This window comes from Zootoca vivipara, chromosome 3 (assembly GCF_963506605.1).
Source record: "Zootoca vivipara chromosome 3, rZooViv1.1, whole genome shotgun sequence".
Classification (NCBI taxonomy): Eukaryota; Metazoa; Chordata; class Lepidosauria; order Squamata; family Lacertidae; genus Zootoca; species Zootoca vivipara.
The window spans coordinates 74216740-74237425 of NC_083278.1; the positions used below are offsets into that span (position 1 = coordinate 74216740).

Consider the following 20686-nt stretch of genomic DNA (forward strand, 5'->3'; position numbering starts at 1 on the left):
TTTTAAATTTACAGTATTTTCACTTCTTTTCTGAACGTGTTCAACACAATACTTTTCCCGTGGCTTTCTTTTAAAGCAGGGATGGCATAACTGGGATTGACCCTCTGACTCCCAAAAAATTGCCACTTAAAAAAAGGTGTGTGTATGTTTGTAAAAAGTTATTGGCTGCTCCTATGGGCTCCCCGCTGTGATGCCATGTCAAAAACCACAAGGACCCTCCAGTTTTTTGCCCATTAATTTTTTTGTTCAGTTGATCAATTAATCCTTTTCTCTCTCTCTTTCTGACTGCATCCACAAGTACCCCACTGTGATATTGTCATATCAAAAGACTTTCCCCCCCTCACCACACCCACTTTTACACTTTGGCCACACCAACCTTTACATTTCAACCACAACCACGTTGAGATGTAGCACCTAGAGTATTGAGCATGGCTGAAAAAGGTTTGTCACCTGTTTTGTAGGAAAAATACATATTTCTAAGATCAAGTTACAAAATGTGCAGAAATAAAGACATGAATTAAGTTTAAATTAGGCATGTAGTCATAGATAAAATTTTATGAGAGCAATAATTTATGGGAAGATAGGAATCAAGTATTAGAAATTCTAGAATGTTAGAGATACTGAAAGTACCGAAGAATAGTAAGTATATTGAGAATTCTAAAAATATTAAGGACTGGGTCATAAAGTAGAATGGAAAAGTCAAAAGGCTGTACTGTATCCTATTATTCCAATAATTTATGAAGAGAGACCATTTTTCAATACATTTATCATTCTGTGAGTTTTGTTTCAGATGCCCTTGCTGCAAATGTTTATGTTCTCCTATAGTACACACAAACGTTTAGAGATTACTAACCAAACAATTGAGATTTTGATACTTGCAGTAGTACTAATGATTGCAATACCCTGTAATTTCTTTGTCATGGAGCATGGTACTTCCAACTGCAGAGTATGAATCAACATGCTTTAGTGACCATAAAGTGACCATCCAAGGAATATTGTACAGGGAGATTGTACTTTGAAGAACAACACAGTTGCTTGCTATGTTGGGATTTCATAGAGCCCCACTGTGACTGTTTTTTCACTTCTTTTGCTTTTTATAATACAAGCAATTACCGTTTAAAAGTTCTTAATACTGGTCGCAGTCTTACAAAAGATACAAATTAGATATCTTCTTTGTTAAGGTACTCCTTTTTCCTGGGCTTGAGAGAACATTAACATGTTGCTTCTATGTATCCAAACAGATTGTGGCTGCTATACTTGCTATTGCAGGGATAGTCATGATGACTTATGCTGATGGATTCCACAGTCATTCAGTTATCGGAATAGCACTTGTTGTGGGATCTGCATCAACATCAGCCCTCTATAAGGTGAGTATGCTTCAGTCTTCTGATGGAGAGAAGGTAATAAATGGGTTCTCTTCCCATTTTATATCTCTCTGTGACATTTGGTAAGCTGTGTTTATTTATGCCTCTTAAGAATCTTACAGTGTTATTTCTTCAGATTGTTGAGAATCTATTCAGTCATGTTTTAGACATATCAGGGTTGTTTCCCTACTGTGCATAGTGAAAGGCAGACATAAGAATAGTGCGTGGAAGAGAAATGTCTGCCACCAGCTGGTGGTTTAAATCCTTTGCTGTCATTTTCCCCCTGTATTTGATAGAGGCGAGCTCTTTCCATTGCCTTCTTTCCATTGCTGTCTTATTTCAGTGAAACAGCTAGGAGGCAGGTTGCCTGTGGGTGTTAGGAGAACAGCAGCTGAAATTTAAATTTAGAACCTTCTGGTCCATAATTGAGTCAGCATAAGGAGCAGACAATATGGCAACAATAGCCAGCTCTGTTTGCAGAAGCACTTCTGCTATTCTGTCTATAACACTCCTTCATGTAAAATCAGAATGCTGTCAGGATAACAAAAAAGAAGAGGGTTGGAAAGAGGGAGGTAAACACCATTAATACTGATTGTATAAACATAGGATAGTAGGCACCAGAATAAGCAGGGCTCTTTAGTACATTAGCTACATTATTGGGGATAAATAGCCATACAAGCTTCTTAGCAGAGGTGTGGGGGGGGAGCTGATTTTTGCACTAGGACTCCAGAACAGAAACTTTATACAGTGTTCCCTTCATGACCTGAAGCAAGTCTTCTGAAAGTAAATGGGGGCAGCAGATGCCATCCAATGTCATGTTAGCATATCACTCCTAAGCAAAGTTGTCAAAATGAATTTTCTATGTATCTGCTGTTCATCTGATGGCTTGTACTCATTCTTTTTACAGTGTGTAGTGAAGAAGTAGCCACTCTGTAATGCCAACAATTATACCTGGAAGGACCTTTGGGGGGGGGGGTGGATAGTTATCACAGACACCAATCAAAATATGCCATTTAGATAGTAATGGTTTCAGTATCAAGAACAGTGGAAGGTGTCCTGGCATAGCCTTGAGCTATTCAGTGCCTTGTGCCACTTTGTATGATAACTGTCATGAAGGTAAGAGAAGCAGCAGCAGCAGCAGACTGCTAACTCAGTAGCTTTCTGAGTGCCAAGTGCACTGAATCAGCAAATCTGCCACTCACAAGCAATACAGGAATCTATGGCTTATGCATATGCTTGCTAGGCCAAACAGCAGATCCAGAGATAGCATGAGTGGCACAATCCAAAACAGGGTCTATAGCACAATACCTTACATTAGTCAGCTTTCTTCCTTGAGGGATTTTTGCTCCGATTTACGTTTCTACATTCCAATATTAAATCAGCTGAGGTTGGAGCAATAATATTGTTGTGGAAATCATAACAACAATACCTGCTGCTCTTCAAAGCAGTGCAGAATTAATTATGTATATCTCTTTCCACTGGCAACAACACTTTATCTAAACTGCATTTCACCTTTGGGTGAAGCAACTCCCCATTTTTAACGGTGCCCTGTGGTAAAAACACAAAGCTGACAAAGCCTGAAGCTACTAAGGATTGGCATTTGCAACTGAAGGCCTATCATTGGCAATGGGCTTCAGAGTTCCTGAATGATAAATATGAGGTAACGGTAACTGTTCAGTGGAATATAATAATAATAATAATAATAATAATAATTTATTTATATCCCGCCCATCTGGCTGTAATCTATTAAACATTAAAAGCCTCCCTAAACAGGGCTGCCTTCAGATATCTTCTAAAAGTCTGGTAGTTATTGTTCTCTTTGACATCAGATGGGAGGGCGTTCCACAGGGCGGGCGCCACTACCGAGAAGGCCCTCTGCCTAGTTCCCTGCAACTTGGCTTCTCGCAACGAGGGAACCACCAGAAGGCCCTCGGTGCTGGACCTCAGTGTCCCTGGGCAGAACGATGGGGGTGGAGACGCTCCTTCAGGTATACTGGACTGAGGCCATTTAGGGCTTTAAAGGTCAGCACTAACACTTTGAATTGTGCTTGGAAACAAACTGGGAGCCAATGGAGATCTTTCAAGACCGGTGTTATGTGGTCTCAGCGGCCACTCCCAGTCACCAGTCTAGCTGCCACATTCTGGATTAGTTGTAGTTTCCAGGTCACCTTCAAAGGTAGCCCCACATAGAGCGCATTGCAGTAGTCCAAGCGAGAGATAACTGGAGCATGCACCACTCTGGCAAGAGAATCTGCAGGCAGGTAGGGTCTCAGCCTACGTAGTAGACAGATCTGGTAGACAGCTGCCCTGGACACAGAATTGACCTGCGCCTCCATGGACAGCTGTGAGTCCAAAATGACTTCCAGGCTGCGCACCTGGTCCTTCAGGGGCACAGTTACTCCATTCAGGACCAGAGAGTCCTCCACACCTGCCTGCCTCCTGTCCCCCTTAAACAGTACTTCTGTTTTGTCAGGATTCAACCTCAATCTGTTAGCCGCCATCCATCCTCCCACTGCCTCCAGGACCTTCACAGGACCCTCACTGGTTCTGATTTGAAAGAGAGGTAGAGCTGGGTATCATCTGCCTACTGATGATCACCCAGCCCAAATCCCCTGATGATCTCTCCCAGCGGCTGCATGTAGATGTTAAAAAGCATGGGGGAGAGGACAGAACCCTGAGGCACCCCACAAGTGAGAGCCCAGGGGTCTGAACACTCATCCCCCCACCACCACTTTTTGAACATGGCCCAGGAGGAAGGAGCGGAACCACTGTATAACAGTGCCCCCAGCTCCCAACCCCTCTAGACGGTCCAGAAGGATGTTATGGTTGATGGTGTCAAAAGCCGTTGAGAGATCCAGCAGAACTAGGAAACAGCTCTCACCTTTGTCCCTAGCCCGCCGGAGATCATCAACCAGTGCGACCAAGGCAGTTTCAGTCCCATGATGAGGCCTGAATCCTGACTGGAAGGGATCCAAATGGTCCGCTTCTTCCAGGCGTGCCTGGAGTTGTTCAGCAACCATATAGGCAGTTTGCATTAAAGAACTGCATCAGAGTTTAGTGAAATTAGCATCCTAGCTAGAAAGTTGCTATATGTTAGTTACAGTGGTGCAGACACATACACAAAACCATGTAAGATAATTTGCGGGTTCCTTGGAAGAACTTAAAAACAATTCATATTCGTTACCCCTGTCTTAAACTCATCAGGTTGGATGCAGTCTTATGTTAGTTGCATTTAGATCCCATTAAAATCAATTAAAAATGACTTACATCCCATAGGTGTTAGTGGGAAATAACGGCATTTTAATATTGATCCAATCCATTAGGATTGCCACCTGTTCCCTAACATTCCCTAACATTGCTGCCAATAGCAGGCAATTACTGGTAAATACCTGTTCTCAGGCCAGCATAAGATCATATAGATCCTTGATGACCCCAACACATTCCCAAACTGAGCTGTATTCAGCCCCATCTCCAATGAAGCACTGATGACATTGTAACCATGGTGGCAGAAAGCCCTGGCATCCATAGCTATTTCTTGCTCGTTCACAGAATACAGAAAGCACTAACCTGCCTTTGCATGATGGCACAACCTGTACAGGTGAAGTTCAAAAAATTTGAATATTGTTGAAAAGTTCATTTATTTCAGTAATTCAACTTAAAAGGTGAAACCAATATAGGAGATAGACTCATGACATGCAAAGCGAGATATGTCAAGCCTTTATTTGTTGTAATTGTGATGATTATGGCGTACAGCTGAAGAAAACCCCAAATTCACAATCTCAGAAAATTAGAATAGTGTTTAGCTACTCAATCCATAACACCTGCAAAGGGTTCTCGAGCCTTTAAATGGTCTCTCAGTCTGCTTCAGTAGGAATCACAATCATGGGAAAGGCTGCTGACCTGACAGTTGTGTGCAGAAAGCCATCATTGAGACCCTCCATAAGGAGGGGAAAGCCTCAAAAGGTAATTGAAAAAGAAGTTGGATGTTCCCAAAGTGCTGTATCAGAGCACATTAATGGAAAGTTATGTGGAAGGGGAAAGTGTGGAAGAAAAAGGTGCACAAGCAGCAGGGATGACCGGAGCCTGCAGAGGACTGTCAGGAAAAGACCATTCAAACGTGTTGGGGACTTTCACAGGGAAAAGAATATTTAAATGGGAAATTATATGCTTTGAGTTAAGTTTTTAAAGATTTTAAAACCAAATATAGATAAAGACACCTGGTTTTCAATCTGTCTTTCTCTGTTACAGGTTTTGTTTAAGCTTCTCCTGGGGAGTGCTAAATTTGGGGAAGCTGCCTTATTTTTGTCAGTGTTGGCGGTCTTCAATGTACTTTTTGTTACCTGTATTCCTATCATCCTTTACTTTACCAAAGTTGAATACTGGAGTTCTTTCGATGACATTCCTTGGGGAAGCATTTGCGGATTTTCAGTCCTATTATTGAGTAAGTGAATGCTGCATTTCTGATAATCTTCCAATAATAGCAGTGCCTCTGATCCCCTGCCAGACCAGCATAGCCAACTGGATTGGATTGAGCTCTGCTGAATCAGGCCAAAGGTCCTTCTAGTCTAGCATCCGGTGTCCCATAGTGGCCAACCATGCACCTAAGGGAAGCCCCAAAGGAGGACAGGAGCCCCCTCCTGCTGTTGTTCCTCAGCAACTGATATTTTGAGGCATGCTGCTCCGATTCTGGAGGTAGCATATAACTATTGAGAACCTTATTCTCCATGAATATGTCTAATTCCTTTTTAAAGACATCTAAGTTTATGGCCATCACAACACCTTGCTTCTGTAAATTCTGTAATCTAACAATGTGCTATGTAAAATACTTCCTTTTGCCTATCTTGAATCTCCACCTTCAGTCATCTTTTTCAACACCCCAAATCAAATTGCATATCTGCTGGAACTTTTCCTTTTTATACAAGAAATTAGACATGAGGAACCTCTTTATGAGGGCAAAATTAAGAGAATTTCAATAGATTTTAATTTTTACACTTTTTACTAGCAAATGTTCACACTGGTTGAAATGAGACTGCTTAAAGTGAACTAATTAAACCTGCATGACTAAAGAGGATTGGTTTTACAACTACTCTCTCAAAAATGAAATAATTTTGTTTCTTATTTCAGCATTCAATATTTTATTAAATTTTGGGATTGCTATTACATATCCTACCTTGATATCTCTTGGAATTGTACTAAGTGTACCTGTAAATGTCGGTAAGTATAATAAATTTAATAAATTTTAAATTATATCCACATGTATGTATAGAATATTCCATACTTGGTTTATACTTAAAGAACTACAGAGTTCTTATTCTTCCTATACATAAATAATATAATTTTATAGTATTGGTCTTTAGATTAAAAAATTAAGAATATCAAAATAAATTGATTTCAAGCATTTATCTCTAATTTTCTATAGGTACCATAATGAGGTTTTATGCATGTCCCATTTATTTCGGTGCCAGGTGTGAAAGTGATGGTTTGAAAAAGTAAACTGATTGATTCCTAATTATATGTTAATCATTAATCATATTCAAGGAAATTCAAAAAGATAGCCATTTCAGTAGACAATATGAGCCTCGAGAGTATGAATGCAGGTTTTGAGTGGGGGAATCTGTAAGGAATAAGCAGTTTAATACCCATCCTAAACTACTAGTAGCTGTAAGATCAAACTCAGGGTTCATCCACACTTCAGCTTGTCCCGTACCCAGAAAGGAAAACTGATGTTTGCTCTGATTCAACAGTAAACAGCAGGTTTACTGGGGGAAAGCAGCGGGACAAGCAGAAGGTGACTCCTCAGTGAGATAAAAAGCAGTATCTGATAGGTATTTTTGGTTGGAGCTTATGACTGTGCTATTTCTGCAATGTTCTTTACCACCTAATGACATGCAAGCTTAATTGATTGAGGTTTCTGTGATCATCTCTATCAGACAACCCTTCTGTCACAAATTAGCCTCCATAACCCACACCCCAGTGTGCTCCAAACAGAGAACAGGAGCACTATACCCACAGAGCAATCCTTTCAAATGTTTTGAAACAAGGTATCTAAACCACATGCAACAGGAGAAGACCAAACACGCTTCTAGGCAATTTATTTCTTTATAGTATTTATATTTCACCTTGCATCATGTGTAAACTTGATTTGAGGAAAAATGGACTGCCGCTGCTTGCGTAGTCTAACCCAAATGCAAGAAGCAAATGAATGAGAAATGCTTTATACCAACAAGAGTACCTACAAGAATACGTGCCCTTGAGCATGCATTAACTAGTTATTTGTATCCAAGCCTATGCAGTATTTAATACCACTGGTAATGTTTAGTTTCATCAGTGTGGTTTGGTTGCATGTTTGGGGCCTTAAGGTTGTGAAACTGAATTGAAATGTGGGCTCTTTGCTGTTAGTTATGTGATATTCTGTAGAGTATGTGATGCTTTGTACCTTTTAATGATATTAGTTCAATGTTTCATGCAGTTGTTGATCACTACCTGAGTGACATTGAATTCAACAGCGTCCGCGTAATTGCCATTGTAATCATTGGCCTGGGCTTCCTGCTGCTGCTTTTACCAGAGGAATGGGATGAGTGGTTGATAAAGATCCTCACTCGCCTCAAAGTACGAAAGAAGGAAGAGATACCGGAAGGAAATGGAGACATTGTTTCAGGATTACAAAATAAAAGCAGGAGAACACGCCCATCCATGTCATCATTCTCACACTAATGTTGTTTTTTTATGGAAAGTCTTAATGTTATATGCTAGAATTAACAGATCTTTTCTTGCAAAGCACATATGTTCAATACAGTGTACATAGATGTACAGTTTTGATAATAATAGAGTCTGAGGCATCATGTTTCAGCATGTCCAAATTGCTTGCACTGTTTCACATCAGATATTTCACTTGAGAGAACTCATTTAAAAAGGCAAAAACTGAATTCTTTTTAAATGAATGTAATGTATAAATGAATTATATTGCATATATTGTTTTAATGATCAATCATCATGAAAAGCAGGGCATATATTTTGAACATTAAGTACTGAATGACACATCGCACACTGTGATTTAAAAATATATATAATATATATATAGAGGGGGGAAACAGATGCTGTACTATGTCATAAGCTTATTTTTTACCAGAGCTGTACTCTATAAATGTTTTCATATAAACCAAAAGAAAATCTTTTGGTGGAGGGTGGGGTGGGGGAGAAATGTCTGTGTGAAGATTAGTGCCCTTAGTGCCAGAGCAGAGGCAGGATAAAATGTTAAGTTTTGCACAAAAGCATGAAGGTGACAGCAGTCAAGGGTATCAGGGCACCATTAGCCAGGGATTTTTCCTGTGAAAGCCTCATTGAAGTGAATAGCAGGTGTGCAAGAACATAGCAGGCTTCTTCCTGCATGGTGTCTTGCATGACTCCCATCCATCTCAATAGAGTTTGTGCAGGAAAAGTTCTCTCGGGTAGTGCATCCAATCTTTATAACTGTGCATGATGACTGCAATCCATGCTTTTTCTCATGCAAGGGAAAATACAGTGCCTTCTACAGAAATCTAGTCCATTGTCTGTGTAGAAGTAGGTCACACTGCAAGTTGCTTCTGCATTGGTCTTTACAACATGAAGAGCTTGTTCTGCAGACACAGTGCTCTTGAAACTCCCAAAGAAATCAATGAGTGCCTGCTTCAAGCCACTGATTAATGGGAGTGCTGAACACTTGGGGACTTCAAGGTCTCTTGCTAGGTCAGATTTGCTTCCCACTTACATGGGTCTTGAGGTGGGACTCTCCTCCTGATCTATATTTCTGAGAGTGTGAAAAGAATCAAGCCCTGCATGTAAGAACCTTGCTTAAAAACCAACAATAAAGCTAGCAGCCACTTACATGGAACAAAGTTTATGATGATATACAAAAGGGGACTAAGAGGTGAATTGCCACTTGCTTTTATTACATTGCTTTGAGGGTGGTTATTTTTTAAAGAACACACAAGATATCAACATCAAACCTAACACTTTTTACAAAACTTGTAAGCACCAAGCTGTTTACTTCTACAATTTAGGTTCGCCATTCAATTTCTATCTGTGATAGACTATGTGATATGTACAAAGAAAGAGGCAAAGGTTATAGTTTACTATTTTTGAAGTTTACATTGCTACATACAAATTAAAAATGTTATTTTGAAATGTTGCCATAACCCAATGGTACATGCTGTCTCCGTGGCATTTTTACATGTCAAATGGAGGGGGCGTTCACTTCTGAAATTTTTATTGAATCAATTTCAGATTCAATTATTTGCTTGAAAAAACTAATAAAACTACTGAAAGTTCATACCAAGTCAATGGCTTCTGCTTCTGCTTCCTATCTTCTGGTTAGATATAGTGTTATTTTTACTAAGAAATATTTCACTTGTGTGGAAGTGTCAAAAGAAAAGAAACGGATAACAAGCCCAGTGCTGTGAACCTGAAAAATACCTTCTCCAGGTTGTTTCAGCTACACTGATTGTGTTTATATCAAAAACCACTTAAGTGGGAAGAGCAGTACTTCAAGGGGGCCATGGAGATGCAGAGCAACAGATCTACAGGCACATCCATAGCCCTGCCATCTCTTGCTGTATAAGGCAGAAGGTGGGGTAGGCATTTTCCTTTCTTTCTTTTTTCCTTTTCTTTTAAAAAAACTGCATCAGCTCCACTCCAGAGTAGTAGATGAGGCCTAGAACAGGCCCTCCTTCAGGAGCTGGACTGGCTTACAACAAAATGGATCCATGGTTCAGCCCAGCTCCAGCCCCAGCCCCAACCCAGACCCTGTAACACCCCACTTGGAAGCCATCCCCTGGACCAGTGTCTCCTCCGCTATGCTTGCTGAGGCTACAGTGCATCTAGTGTCTGTGGTGGCTAGTGGGCAGGGATATTCACTGAATCCTACATACACACACCAGCAGTATGGTTAGGGGTTAGAACTGCAGCCTCAATATTTTAAATACACTTGGGATTAGTTAAAGGAATAAGGTGTACCTAATTTTTGCTAGAGTGCACCCATATTTTTCTAGGTTTTGAGACCTACCAGTGTGTCACTGAGCCGAAACACTATGCATAGGCAACATTGTACTAGTGGTAGATGCAGCATGCAGATAAGAAGGACCTCCCCAAAGATCTAGATAGTAATACAAATTTATCTACACAATTTATTATTTCCTCCCTTTGTCATGTACATTTCTTAAATTAAAAGATAGGTTGAAAATGTTATCCAGGACATGCAGCCCAGCCAGCCATGTGAACAATGAGTTATGTAACACCCTGTTAGTCGGCAAGATTTAGGTGATAGGAAAAAAGCCTGGATGTGGTTATTCTATTTGTTAATATTTGAAAACCTTTTAGAAATTATTCTAAGCAAGTGCACTATGTATACATAGTGTCTAGAGATTTTACATATCTGTAATTCCCCCTCCCCTGCCCACCAAAAAATAAAGATAGTTGCCAGAATTAATCTGCACTGTTCAAATGAAAACTGAGCCATTTGCTTATTCAAGTGTGCATTAATTCAAATGGAGTATGTGCAACTAAGATCAAAGCAAGAGTGTTAATATTCTGACTCACTCAAAACAGAACAGTCCTCTATTCAAATGTCAACAGAATAGGGCATTTATTTTGTTCTTGCATGCACTAATGAAAATTAGGTTTCTAAAACACAACAGGAAAATGTACAGTAGTTAAACTCTTTTCTACAACAATTCACCAGGCTCATGGATTATTTTACTCTATTCAGAAACTCTGCTCAAGTCCTGAACACACACAATAAGTAGATCTTCCTAAAAACGGTGCTATGTATTCCCAAGGAACTCGAGAGCTGTAGTCGTTTGGCCCAGCAGCCCAGTCCAGCATCCAGTGCCAGAGGTATGGTATGATGCTATGAAACACCTCAGCCCTTGGCTTTAGAACTGTGGGCCAGCCTGCCTACCTTCTTTGCTTATACAAGAGAATTGGTGGTTGCTACTGTGCCCATGCCCTGGAGAAGCCTATGCACTGTGCAGTTGTGTTATACAAGGAGGGCAGAGAGGATCGAGATGCAGACAGACACAGGTGAGAGCTTCAGCTAAGAGCAGCAGTCCAGCTCCTAGCACAACCTTGTGCCATCAAATTAGTACTTACTGGGAGAAGGAGAGAGAGATCTGAGGGCATAAGGCTCCTAGATGTAACTGCAGTAAAACAAGGCTTTCTTTGAGGCACTACAACTACCACAACAACTACAACTAAACCAGTACTGAAAGATACTGTAGTCAGTGGTACTCAGTGGTATATAGTTAGTTTCCTATGGCAACAAGAAATTTTCAGTGAAAGCAATGGCATTAATTCAAAGACCTGCACATCTTTTCACGTACTAATACTGCATTGTTAAAGCACAACAGACCTGCACTTAAAATGTCTAGTTTATTTAGCTACTTAGCCGTCTTCAGATTCTTTTTACTATCTGAGAAATGTTATACAATGACTTGGATATAAGGAGCTTCCATTATCTAAAAGCCATTCTCAGCATGAAGACTGCCGCTCAGCATGCTCCCTTACCAAAATAGTTTTCAGGGCAATACAATAGCCACACAAAAAATGAGGCTGCACTCAGCTGGGAAGTTTTAATACTAAGCAGAGAAGAGCATGATAACTATTGAAAAATTAACAGAAGTTTAAAAACTCTAATTGAAAACCCTAAAGTGCACCCTAAATTCAAATTTATGTAAATTAAAATATACATTTTTGTTGAAAACAGTATTTGGCAACCTTTTTAGCTGTCACATTCGGAGTAAGCATAGTATGATATTAATCAGTAGACTTTCTTATGGGGTACTGTTTTTTTTTGTTGAAAACAGTACTTGGCAACCTTTTTAGCTGTCACATTCGGAGTAAGCATAGTATGATATTAATCAGTAGACTTTCTTATGGGCTAGGCTGGCAGCCGAGAGAAGAAGTACTGAGCTAGATAGATGAAGTGGCTTTGTTATGTCAGACTATTCATTGCCAGACAGCCCCCCATGATACATAGCTTGGCTCAGAGAATATAAGTACAGTATAGAGTTAGTTTGACTAGGAGCTTTCTTTGTTTAAAAATGTCATCATCCACATTGCCAAGGAACTTCTCTTGAATTCATCTGAACAAGAAGCATTAAGTTAGTGTTATATTTCAGGTAGATTCAGTAATGAGAGGGAAGTCCCTGCTCCAGTGACAACCCTGTGGTGTAGGCTAATAGTCCTGAGGGATCTTTCCTCTGGCACTGACAGTTTCAGGCATGAGCTGCAGGTTGAAGAAATCAAGAGGGGCAAAGGCTGAATGGCCACAGACCCATTTTAAGGGTTCAGGACACACATTAGGTTTTAGTGACAACTGGTAGTTTCAGGAATTAGGGGAGATGGTAGGCGGCTCCTGGGGGCAGTGAAAGAGGGTTATCAGTGGTGGAAATTACCCCCTGGGTTACACTATATTCTTGCCAGTCAGGATTCAATCAATGACTTTGTGCACTGGAAGAGGGCTCTGTAGTCTTCACTAAGGTATTGGGGGAAGAACACCAAACCTGGCCAGATTCTAGCATATCTATCCTGAGGTTTTTGTTCCTTGTTCAAATTTACCATGGTTCCTCTGAGAATGACTACCATTTATAGGAAGATGCCTTACATCCTGACAGAGTATTATCACCCATACTATCAATTATGAGTAGCAGCCACTCTTCAGGGTCTCGGGCAGAAATTGTTTCCCTCACCTGATACCTAACCCTTTAAACTGGGGATGTGTGGGGATTGAAGATGGGATCTTCTGCTTGCAATCAGGGCCGGCTCTAGGTAGACCCCCGGTGGTGCGGTGAGCCAGGGCAAAGCCGTGCGGAAACCATGCTGCACCCTGCGAGGGCGGGGGCGCCAGAGCAATCTCCGCCCCTAGGTGCCAGGGCGGCCAACCTGCTCGAGACTGCCCTGCCTGCAATGCAGACGCTCTGCCAATGAGTTATGGCCACGTCCCTAAATAAGGAAATGAAATAATTTTTAATAATGCACAGGTCTCATTCTGCCTTTAGAAAGCTCAAAGGAGCTTACACGAGGCATCCAGTGGTCTCCAATCCATCAAATGAAAAGGTATATAATTCAGTAGCTTCATCATTGCTATAGGATTTAATGTAAAATATTAATTGGGCCTATTCTGACCACTAGGAGTTATTTATCTGGGAATACATAGGACTCATTGCATCAGAGAGATGCTATTTTAAGGTAATCATGACAGGGCAACTCATTCTATAACCCAATGAGGAAAAAGAGATCAGAAGGGCATCCTCTTCCAGACAGGGGAGCTTGTCTATAGAGTTACCCATTCTGCATTTTTCTCCAGCCACTAAGTATCAACAATGTTGCTTTAGGTTATTTTCCCCACAGACAGCAAATTAACAACAAGCTGCCAATTTTCTACAGAAAATCATACAGCAAAAGAAAAAGAAGAACTTAAACAAAGCAAGTACATGTATGTCAGCTAAAAAGATAATATTGTGTCTGTCTTGGGAGTTCAAAAGTGGCATAGACCTGCAGTGTTTTATGGAAGGCTTTTAAGAATTATAGTCATTCAATACTTTTCAAGATCAACCCTTACCTAAATGCTGTGAAAAAGCCACACAGTTCAGAAGTGCAGCTCCTTGGTTCCCATGGAAACGAGCCAGCACTTGGGAGGAGAGAGTTCACTCGCACACCAAGGGAAGATTTTTGTAACTCTCAGCCTTTAGGAAATAGGCTGTGACTCAATTGAGAAAATCTACTCAGACTTGGGGAAGTAGTTGTTTTTGTGAGAGGAACTTCCCCATCATTGGTCCTTCATGGTGTAGCCCTGAACTCCTCGGTTCCTGGGGTCCATGAAAATGCTTCTTTCAGGGATGAAATGCAACTTTCAAGCAACCAGCTGGACACTTGCCCTCCTCAAACTGTCAGAATATGGGAAGTTTAGGCTCCTATGTTGCTAGATCAACCGTAGGCGGCGCTGCGTCCAAACTGAAGTCGCCAGCGCTGCTGCTAAATCAGGAGGAATTAATAAAGTTGTTCCGTTTTGCAGCCGTTTATGGCCGAGCCTCTGTCGCGACTCGCGGAGGTGACCTGACACCAAGCACAAAGCAAAAACCTCCCACAGAATCTCTGCTCGGATGGTGGCAGCAGGCAGCCCTTGCGCGACAAAGGAACGCTGCGCTTTCGGAGCCTCCCGAATTCTCCGCTTCTATTCATCGTCTCTTAACAAATTCTGGCCTGCCGTGACTTCCAAAAGCGCGTATAGTTCACCACACACACCAGGAAGTAAGTTTAATTTTTTTTTTTTAAAAAAAGTGGAATTTCTCGGGCAGCACAATTGCAAGCACGGCGGGTGCCAAAGTGACGTAAGGACAGTCCTGTCCGTTTTCTACCAAAACCAGCTGCAAATGTCAATTTAATTGATCTGCTTCCATCCTCAAAAAATCCCCACCTGCTAATGCAGACGCCGCTGCTTTAACACTGAAACTTTAAAAAAAAATACATGGCAATTTTGCAGATTTTCACTCGATTGCCGAATTATATTATTGCCATTTATTCGAAAGCACCAAAATATTAACAGCGAAATTAGGACGCGCAAACCTTTTAGGACGCACGAAATGGAATTGCAATTCATTTCTCTTAGGACACTGCCCTGTCCCAGGGCCTCATCCTGAGCCCATTTGTTTTCCCGCCCGCAGAGCAGCACTGAAGGAGCCGGGCAGTAGCCTAGCAACAAAGCCGCCAAGCAAGCTGCGTAAGTGCGCACGCGCAACCTATAACGCAGTAGGCGGGGAGACTCTCTCTTCCTCTCCCTCTCTCTCTCTCTCTGTCTGCCTCCGCGTTGTCATAATAAGCTCAGGCGCTCCATGATAGCCGCGTAGGCGCTTCCGGTGTGTGTGTTCGTCACCTGGATGCACATCCGGGCTTTTCAAGCTCAGCCGGAAGTGCGGCGGGTAAGTGAAGGCGGCGGGTGTAGAACCCTCACCTTGTCTGGAGGTCGCGAGCCTAGCGTCCCGCAGAGGAGCGGCCGCTTCTGTCGGGCGGGGAGACCCTTCTCAACCCTTCTTCGGGCGGAGAGGAGGAGGTGAGAGCGGGCGCTCGCCCTGCCCTCCCCCCTCCCAAGACTGCAGCAGCCAAGCGTGGAGGGAAAGCAGAGCCTCCTTCGCGCGCTTCCCCTGCCTTGTGCCCACTTGCCATCGTTCTCTAGCCGCGGCAAGGGTGCGGGACTCGGTCGCGCGGCGCCTTCCGTGCAGTCGGCTCCGCGGGGCCCCTGGAAGGAAACTGCGGGATAGTCCGCGCACACTCCTTTCGGCGATTCACGGCAGAAACTGGACTTTTAGGATAGGTGCCCTGGGGAGCCCCGTTCTTTAGCCCCAGTTCAGCAGCTCAGGTTGGTCGCGTGCAATGTGGCAACTCCCCAACAATACAATGTTTTCGGGCCTCTTAAAACTCTTCATCTGACAACCTGGGATTATTTTATGTGCCCAATGCAAGTGGCAAACTGTAGGGTTTCTAGTGTTCAGTAGAGTTTTGTACGCTGTTTGTACAACGAACCAGTCTTACACGGTGTTAAGTGTTCTTGAAATACTAAGTAACAGTGCATTGTAGACTTTGTTGTCTGCTTTTAAGATCGCGTTTGGGAGAACTTATCAAATGGTGCCTCCTTAAACATAAGGTGTGCCAGTTTGTTTTACTACAGTTAAAATCTCTGGGTTTTAGACTTTGCTGTGAACCAAACAATGCCATCCCTGGAATCTCAGTATATTTATGTAATAGTAGGGCAGATTGTGGCCTACACAATTGCACCCCCTCCAAAGGCTCCCAAAGCATAAGAAGTGCCTGCTGGATCAGATAGATGGCCCATCTAGTCCAGTGTCTTGATCTCACATTGGCCAACCAGATGCCTATTGGAAGCCCAAAAGCAGGACATGAGTCGAACAGTGCTTTACATGCTAGAAAAAAAGCCAACTCTAACCCTAGCGAGCTCCACTTCTGTGACTAGAAGAGGTGGTGGCCGGTAAGGGCTGCCAGCAGTTGCACCAATGTCCTTCTATAAGGTAGGGTTACCAGATGTCCCTGGTTCCCAGGGACAGTCCCCGGATTCACCAATCTGTCCCCGGAGAAAATCTGCCCCCGGATTTTAATTAATGTCCCCGGATTTATGCCTGGGGACTTCCGGCTAGGCACCATGGCAGCGAGCAGCACTGGAGGTCCCGGCCATGTGAAAGTTTGAGCTGGCCAATCGGCTGGCTGAGGTGGAGGCTATTTAAACCAAGGCGTGAGGCAGAGAGCTTTTTTCTGGCTCGCTTCCTCGATCAACGCTCACCTTGAACTTGTGCAGAGCCGCCCGCAGCAGAAGAGCTGCAGGCTCTGCATGCCCAAGTTTTTTTTTGGGGGGGGGGGCGAGTGAGGCGCTGAGGTGGCAAAGAAGAGGAGGAGAGGCATAGAAAAGAGTTGTGCTGTGTTGCAAGACAGAGAGAGATGGAGCATGACGGCTGCTTCTCAAGGGAACACAGGAGTGACAGCGAAGGCTGAGGGGGAAACGGGAGGAAGGCAGGTGGGCGTGTGGGCTCCTTTGCTTTCTCTCCCTCCTTTCCCTCCAAGGGCCGCTGCAGAGATGATGAGTTAAACGGGGGGCGGGAGGAAGGTGCTGCGGCGCCCCTTGTCCCCGGCAGTGGGGCGCAGGGGGTGGGGGTTGAAACGTTCTTGGGAGACGGAGCCTCCCTCCCTCCCTCTGCACCTCTGGAACCAGCAGCCTCTCTTGTGAGGAGGGCTGTGTGCGAGTCCACTGTTTGTCCACCTCTGGTAACGAGACACCACCACCGCCAGTTAAATCTCCATAGAGACTACACTCGCCCTCCAGCAGTCTCCCGGTTATGGGAAGCCGTGCCTTGTGTGCCTGTTTAATGCGTGTTTTCCCAAGACCAGTGAGCACCTTTACTCAATTTCTCTCCCCACCCACCCCCACCAACCTCTTTTTGGGGGCGTTTGTAGACGGGCTTCTCCGTCTGCCTTGTGTTTAGGTGCGTGCCCGACAACTTTGGAGTCCCCCCCATAAAAAGGTCCAGAACTCTGGGCAACCCTTTCCTAAAATAAAGCATGAATTTTTTATTTTATTTTTAAAGTGTCCCCGGATTTCTTGAAAAAAAATATGGTAACCATAATATAAGGGGCAATATATGCAAAGTAAGCTCAAGAAAGGAAGCTGTGCCTGAATTTTGAATTTAAATCACCTGAAACTTGGTCAAGAATTGCTCTCTTAAAATGTGAAGACTGTTATTGCTTTCACGAATTCAATTCTTAAGAGATTTTAGCCCTTCAAACTCTTTCTAGGTTCTTTTGTCTCCACTGACCACCAGACCACATTGACTGGGCAAGGCTATGACAGTCCTTTCGGGCAATTACTGTCGGGATCATCTGCTATATGCCACAGGGCGGGGCAGCTAATTTATGACCCTTTTGATATTGTTGGATTACTGCTCCTATCAGCCCCCACCATGGTCAAGGGTGATGGGAGTTGGTAGTGCAACAACCCCTGGGGGGCTGCTGGTTAACCCCTCTTTTAGCTGTTCACAGTTATACTTCAGATAGCTGACAGGTCTAACTAAACCACATAGGCCTTTAACTGCTTTCTTGTAACTGTAACAATGTTGACAGGCTGCATACAAAGTAACAGGCTTCGCAGCTATGATGATCTTTTCATTTCAATATTGCCCCCTTATAAATACAGTGCTTTTCAAAATACTTAAAAAAAACCACTTAAAAAACATTTTACATTCGATGTTAAGTCTCAAATAAAAACACTTTAGGTTCAATAAAGTGTAGGATTGGATGGTGACTTGTTAAGTTATGGAACACCAAAGTAGTTCAAGAATAACAGCGAACTTTTGTTTCTTGTGACAGAAATGACAGCTCCATCAATGAAGGAAAGGAAGGCTTGCTGGGGAGCTCGGGATGAGTACTGGAAGTGCTTAGATGATAATATGGAAGAGGCATCGAAGTGTGAGAAACTTAGGTGCTCTTTTGAAAATGTGTGTCCACAACAGTGGGTAAGCAGCACAAATCCCCCCCAAAAAATATTCCAGCATCTCCTGATAGGACTGAGAAAGACTTCCTCTCTGAAACCCTGAAGAGCTGCTTCCAGTCACTGTAGACAACATTAGGCTATGTCTGACTGTTGTAAGGTGGCTTCCTAGGTTTCCAGTACAGTGGTAACTCCACTTACGAATAACTCTACTTACAAATGTTTCTACTTACGAATGGAGCTCCGTCCGCCATCTTGGATGCGGTTTAGATAGGATTTTTTCTACTTACGAATTTTTAGATAGGGTTGCTTCTACTTACGATTTTTTTCTCCCAATGCATTCCTATGGGATTCGACTTACAAATTTTTCGACTTACGAATGTGCGTTCAGAACGCATTAAATTCGTAAGTAGAGGTACCACTGTATATACTTGTCTTTACCAGCAATGAGATGAACCCTATAAACTTGCATAGCACTGATAAGGGTGTATATTGTAATGCTCTGTATCAAATACCTCAAGGGTTGTGTGAGCATCTCAGAGATATTTGCCTGACCAATTAGGTAGGGTTGATTGTGGTACCTCACATTTCACTGTAAGAAGACATTAGAACTGTTTGGTAATATAACTAGGTAATATAACTCCCTTAAGGGAAATAAAAAAATTCCTTCAGTAGCACCTTAAAGACCAACTAAGTTTATATTTTGGTATGAGCTTTCGTGTGCATGCACACTTCTTCAGATACTTCAGGTATCTGAAGAAGTGTGCATGCACACGAAAGCTCATACCAAAATATAAACTTAGTTGGTCTTTAAGGTGCTACTGAAGGAATTTTTTTATTTTGCTTCGACTCAGACCAACACGGCTACCTACCTGTCCCTTAAGGGAGTTGAGGACCCTGAAATCAAATGTTCAAAGTAGATCAACATGGTTACAAATCCAGATCTGAAATGCTGAAATGATAATCAAAAGAGGTTCTTCCTGTTTTCATTACACTAGAATTTTACTGTGTCAATCTCATTTCCTAACAGCGATCTTGTTCAAAACAGGTTAAATATTTTGATAGAAGAAGAGATTATCTAAAATATAAAGCAAAGTTGGAAGCAGGAGAATTTCAGCCTTCAGAGACAACCGAGAAGTCATAGCTACTCATCAGCTTTTATAAATACAGCCACAACAAAGGAGCATGCAGAAGAAGAGCACTTGAGTGATCCTGAAAAGTGCCAGTATCAGTAAAGGACAGTGATGGCCTATAAATAATTTCAAAAGCTATACTTGTTTATCTGGCATCGGTGTGAAGGCCCCACTTTGAAGTGCACTGTGAAGAGAAGAGGCTCCCAACCGCACCTCACTGAAATTGCTACTACCAATAAAGGACAAATTGGTGCACTGTATCTACTCAAATGTTACATTGTGAGTTCATTACCAGTTTCTTCTTTCAAGTAGTTTCCTTTGTATTAATAGTATGCTTACATTCATTTTGATAGTCGATCTTCACAAGTGAATAAATAAAATTAGCCAAATGCTAGTTATTGTGCAGTCATGCCAGTGTACATATTGAGTCTGTTGGCATATTAATTTGATAAAATAGGAGCATTGCCCCAGCAGCTCTGTGTGTGGTTGCAGGGAACCCACAAACTTGAGTTGCCACCCTGCTACAAAATGGTTACTTGGAACCCACCTAAGAAGAATATAAAGAGATATTTTCAGCAACATAATCTACACCAAGAAACTTGTATACTGAAAGAGTATTTATCATCAATGAATATTTCAATACAGTCATGATTTAAGGCATTTGTGTTCTTTTAAAAAAATGAAGGCATGCAAAATACAAAACTTATTCTTTTGTGTAGTATCTCTACTCCATGAATTTCTTAGCACCATCAGAGCAACAACTATGACAAGATTGATGTATTTATCTTCATTCTTTTTCCTTGACGATCTGTTGCCTTATATATTCCCAAATAAGCAGAGCTCCACTTACATGGACATTAAGTGACCGGATAACTCCTTGCTGAGGAATTTCTACACAGGTGTCCAACTGCTGAATCAGATTTGCAGGGATTCCCTCATGCTCATTTCTGACAAGAGAAGCACACAAACATGTACCACAGTTAGCAGAGGGGATGCAGTTCAGTCCGAGAGCATCTACTCAGCATGCAAAAAGACCCAGGTTTAATCCAAGGAATATCCAAATAAAATGATACTGGGTAACAAGACCCTGCCTGAGGAGCCACTGGTGCTACTGGTAACTTTTCCTCAATCCCTTTCATAACTAGTATTGCTTTTAAGATGGATCA

General features: G+C 42.3%; 3 protein-coding genes across 7 annotated transcripts in view; 2 read left to right on the top strand and 1 right to left on the bottom strand.

Annotated features, from left to right (window-relative positions):
• SLC35F3 (solute carrier family 35 member F3) overlaps window positions 1–9671 on the top strand; it is a 109443-nt gene extending 99772 nt beyond the window's left edge. For both annotated transcript variants that reach the window (XM_035108427.2, XM_035108428.2), the window contains 4 exons: window positions 1242–1367; window positions 5613–5805; window positions 6489–6578; window positions 7834–9671. In XM_035108427.2, coding sequence (XP_034964318.2) covers window positions 1242–1367; window positions 5613–5805; window positions 6489–6578; window positions 7834–8078 — 654 coding nt within the window. In that variant the 3' untranslated portion in view covers window positions 8079–9671. The remainder of the gene's footprint in view (window positions 1–1241; window positions 1368–5612; window positions 5806–6488; window positions 6579–7833) is intronic.
• Window positions 9672–14627: 4956 nt separating this feature from the next.
• On the top strand, window positions 14628–20238 carry LOC118081876 (cytochrome c oxidase assembly factor 6 homolog). Of its 4 annotated transcripts, none has more exons than XM_060272855.1 (3): window positions 14628–14648; window positions 18267–18412; window positions 19436–20238. In XM_060272855.1, exons 2-3 carry the CDS (start codon window positions 18269–18271, stop codon window positions 19529–19531), a joined length of 240 nt encoding a protein of 79 aa, XP_060128838.1. In that variant the 5' UTR covers window positions 14628–14648; window positions 18267–18268; the 3' UTR covers window positions 19532–20238. The 4 variants fall into 4 exon arrangements, with proteins under 4 accessions (XP_060128838.1, XP_034964317.1, XP_034964315.1 ...); XM_035108426.2 differs by lacking the exon at window positions 14628–14648 and adding an exon at window positions 15206–15316; XM_035108424.2 differs by lacking the exon at window positions 14628–14648 and adding an exon at window positions 15324–15753.
• Window positions 19669–20686, bottom strand: part of TARBP1 (TAR (HIV-1) RNA binding protein 1) — a 31818-nt gene continuing 30800 nt past the window's right edge. Inside the window, exon 30 of the mRNA XM_035108422.2 lies at window positions 19669–20467. Within this exon, the coding sequence (XP_034964313.2) occupies window positions 20308–20467 (160 nt within the window). The 3' untranslated portion in view covers window positions 19669–20307. The remainder of the gene's footprint in view (window positions 20468–20686) is intronic.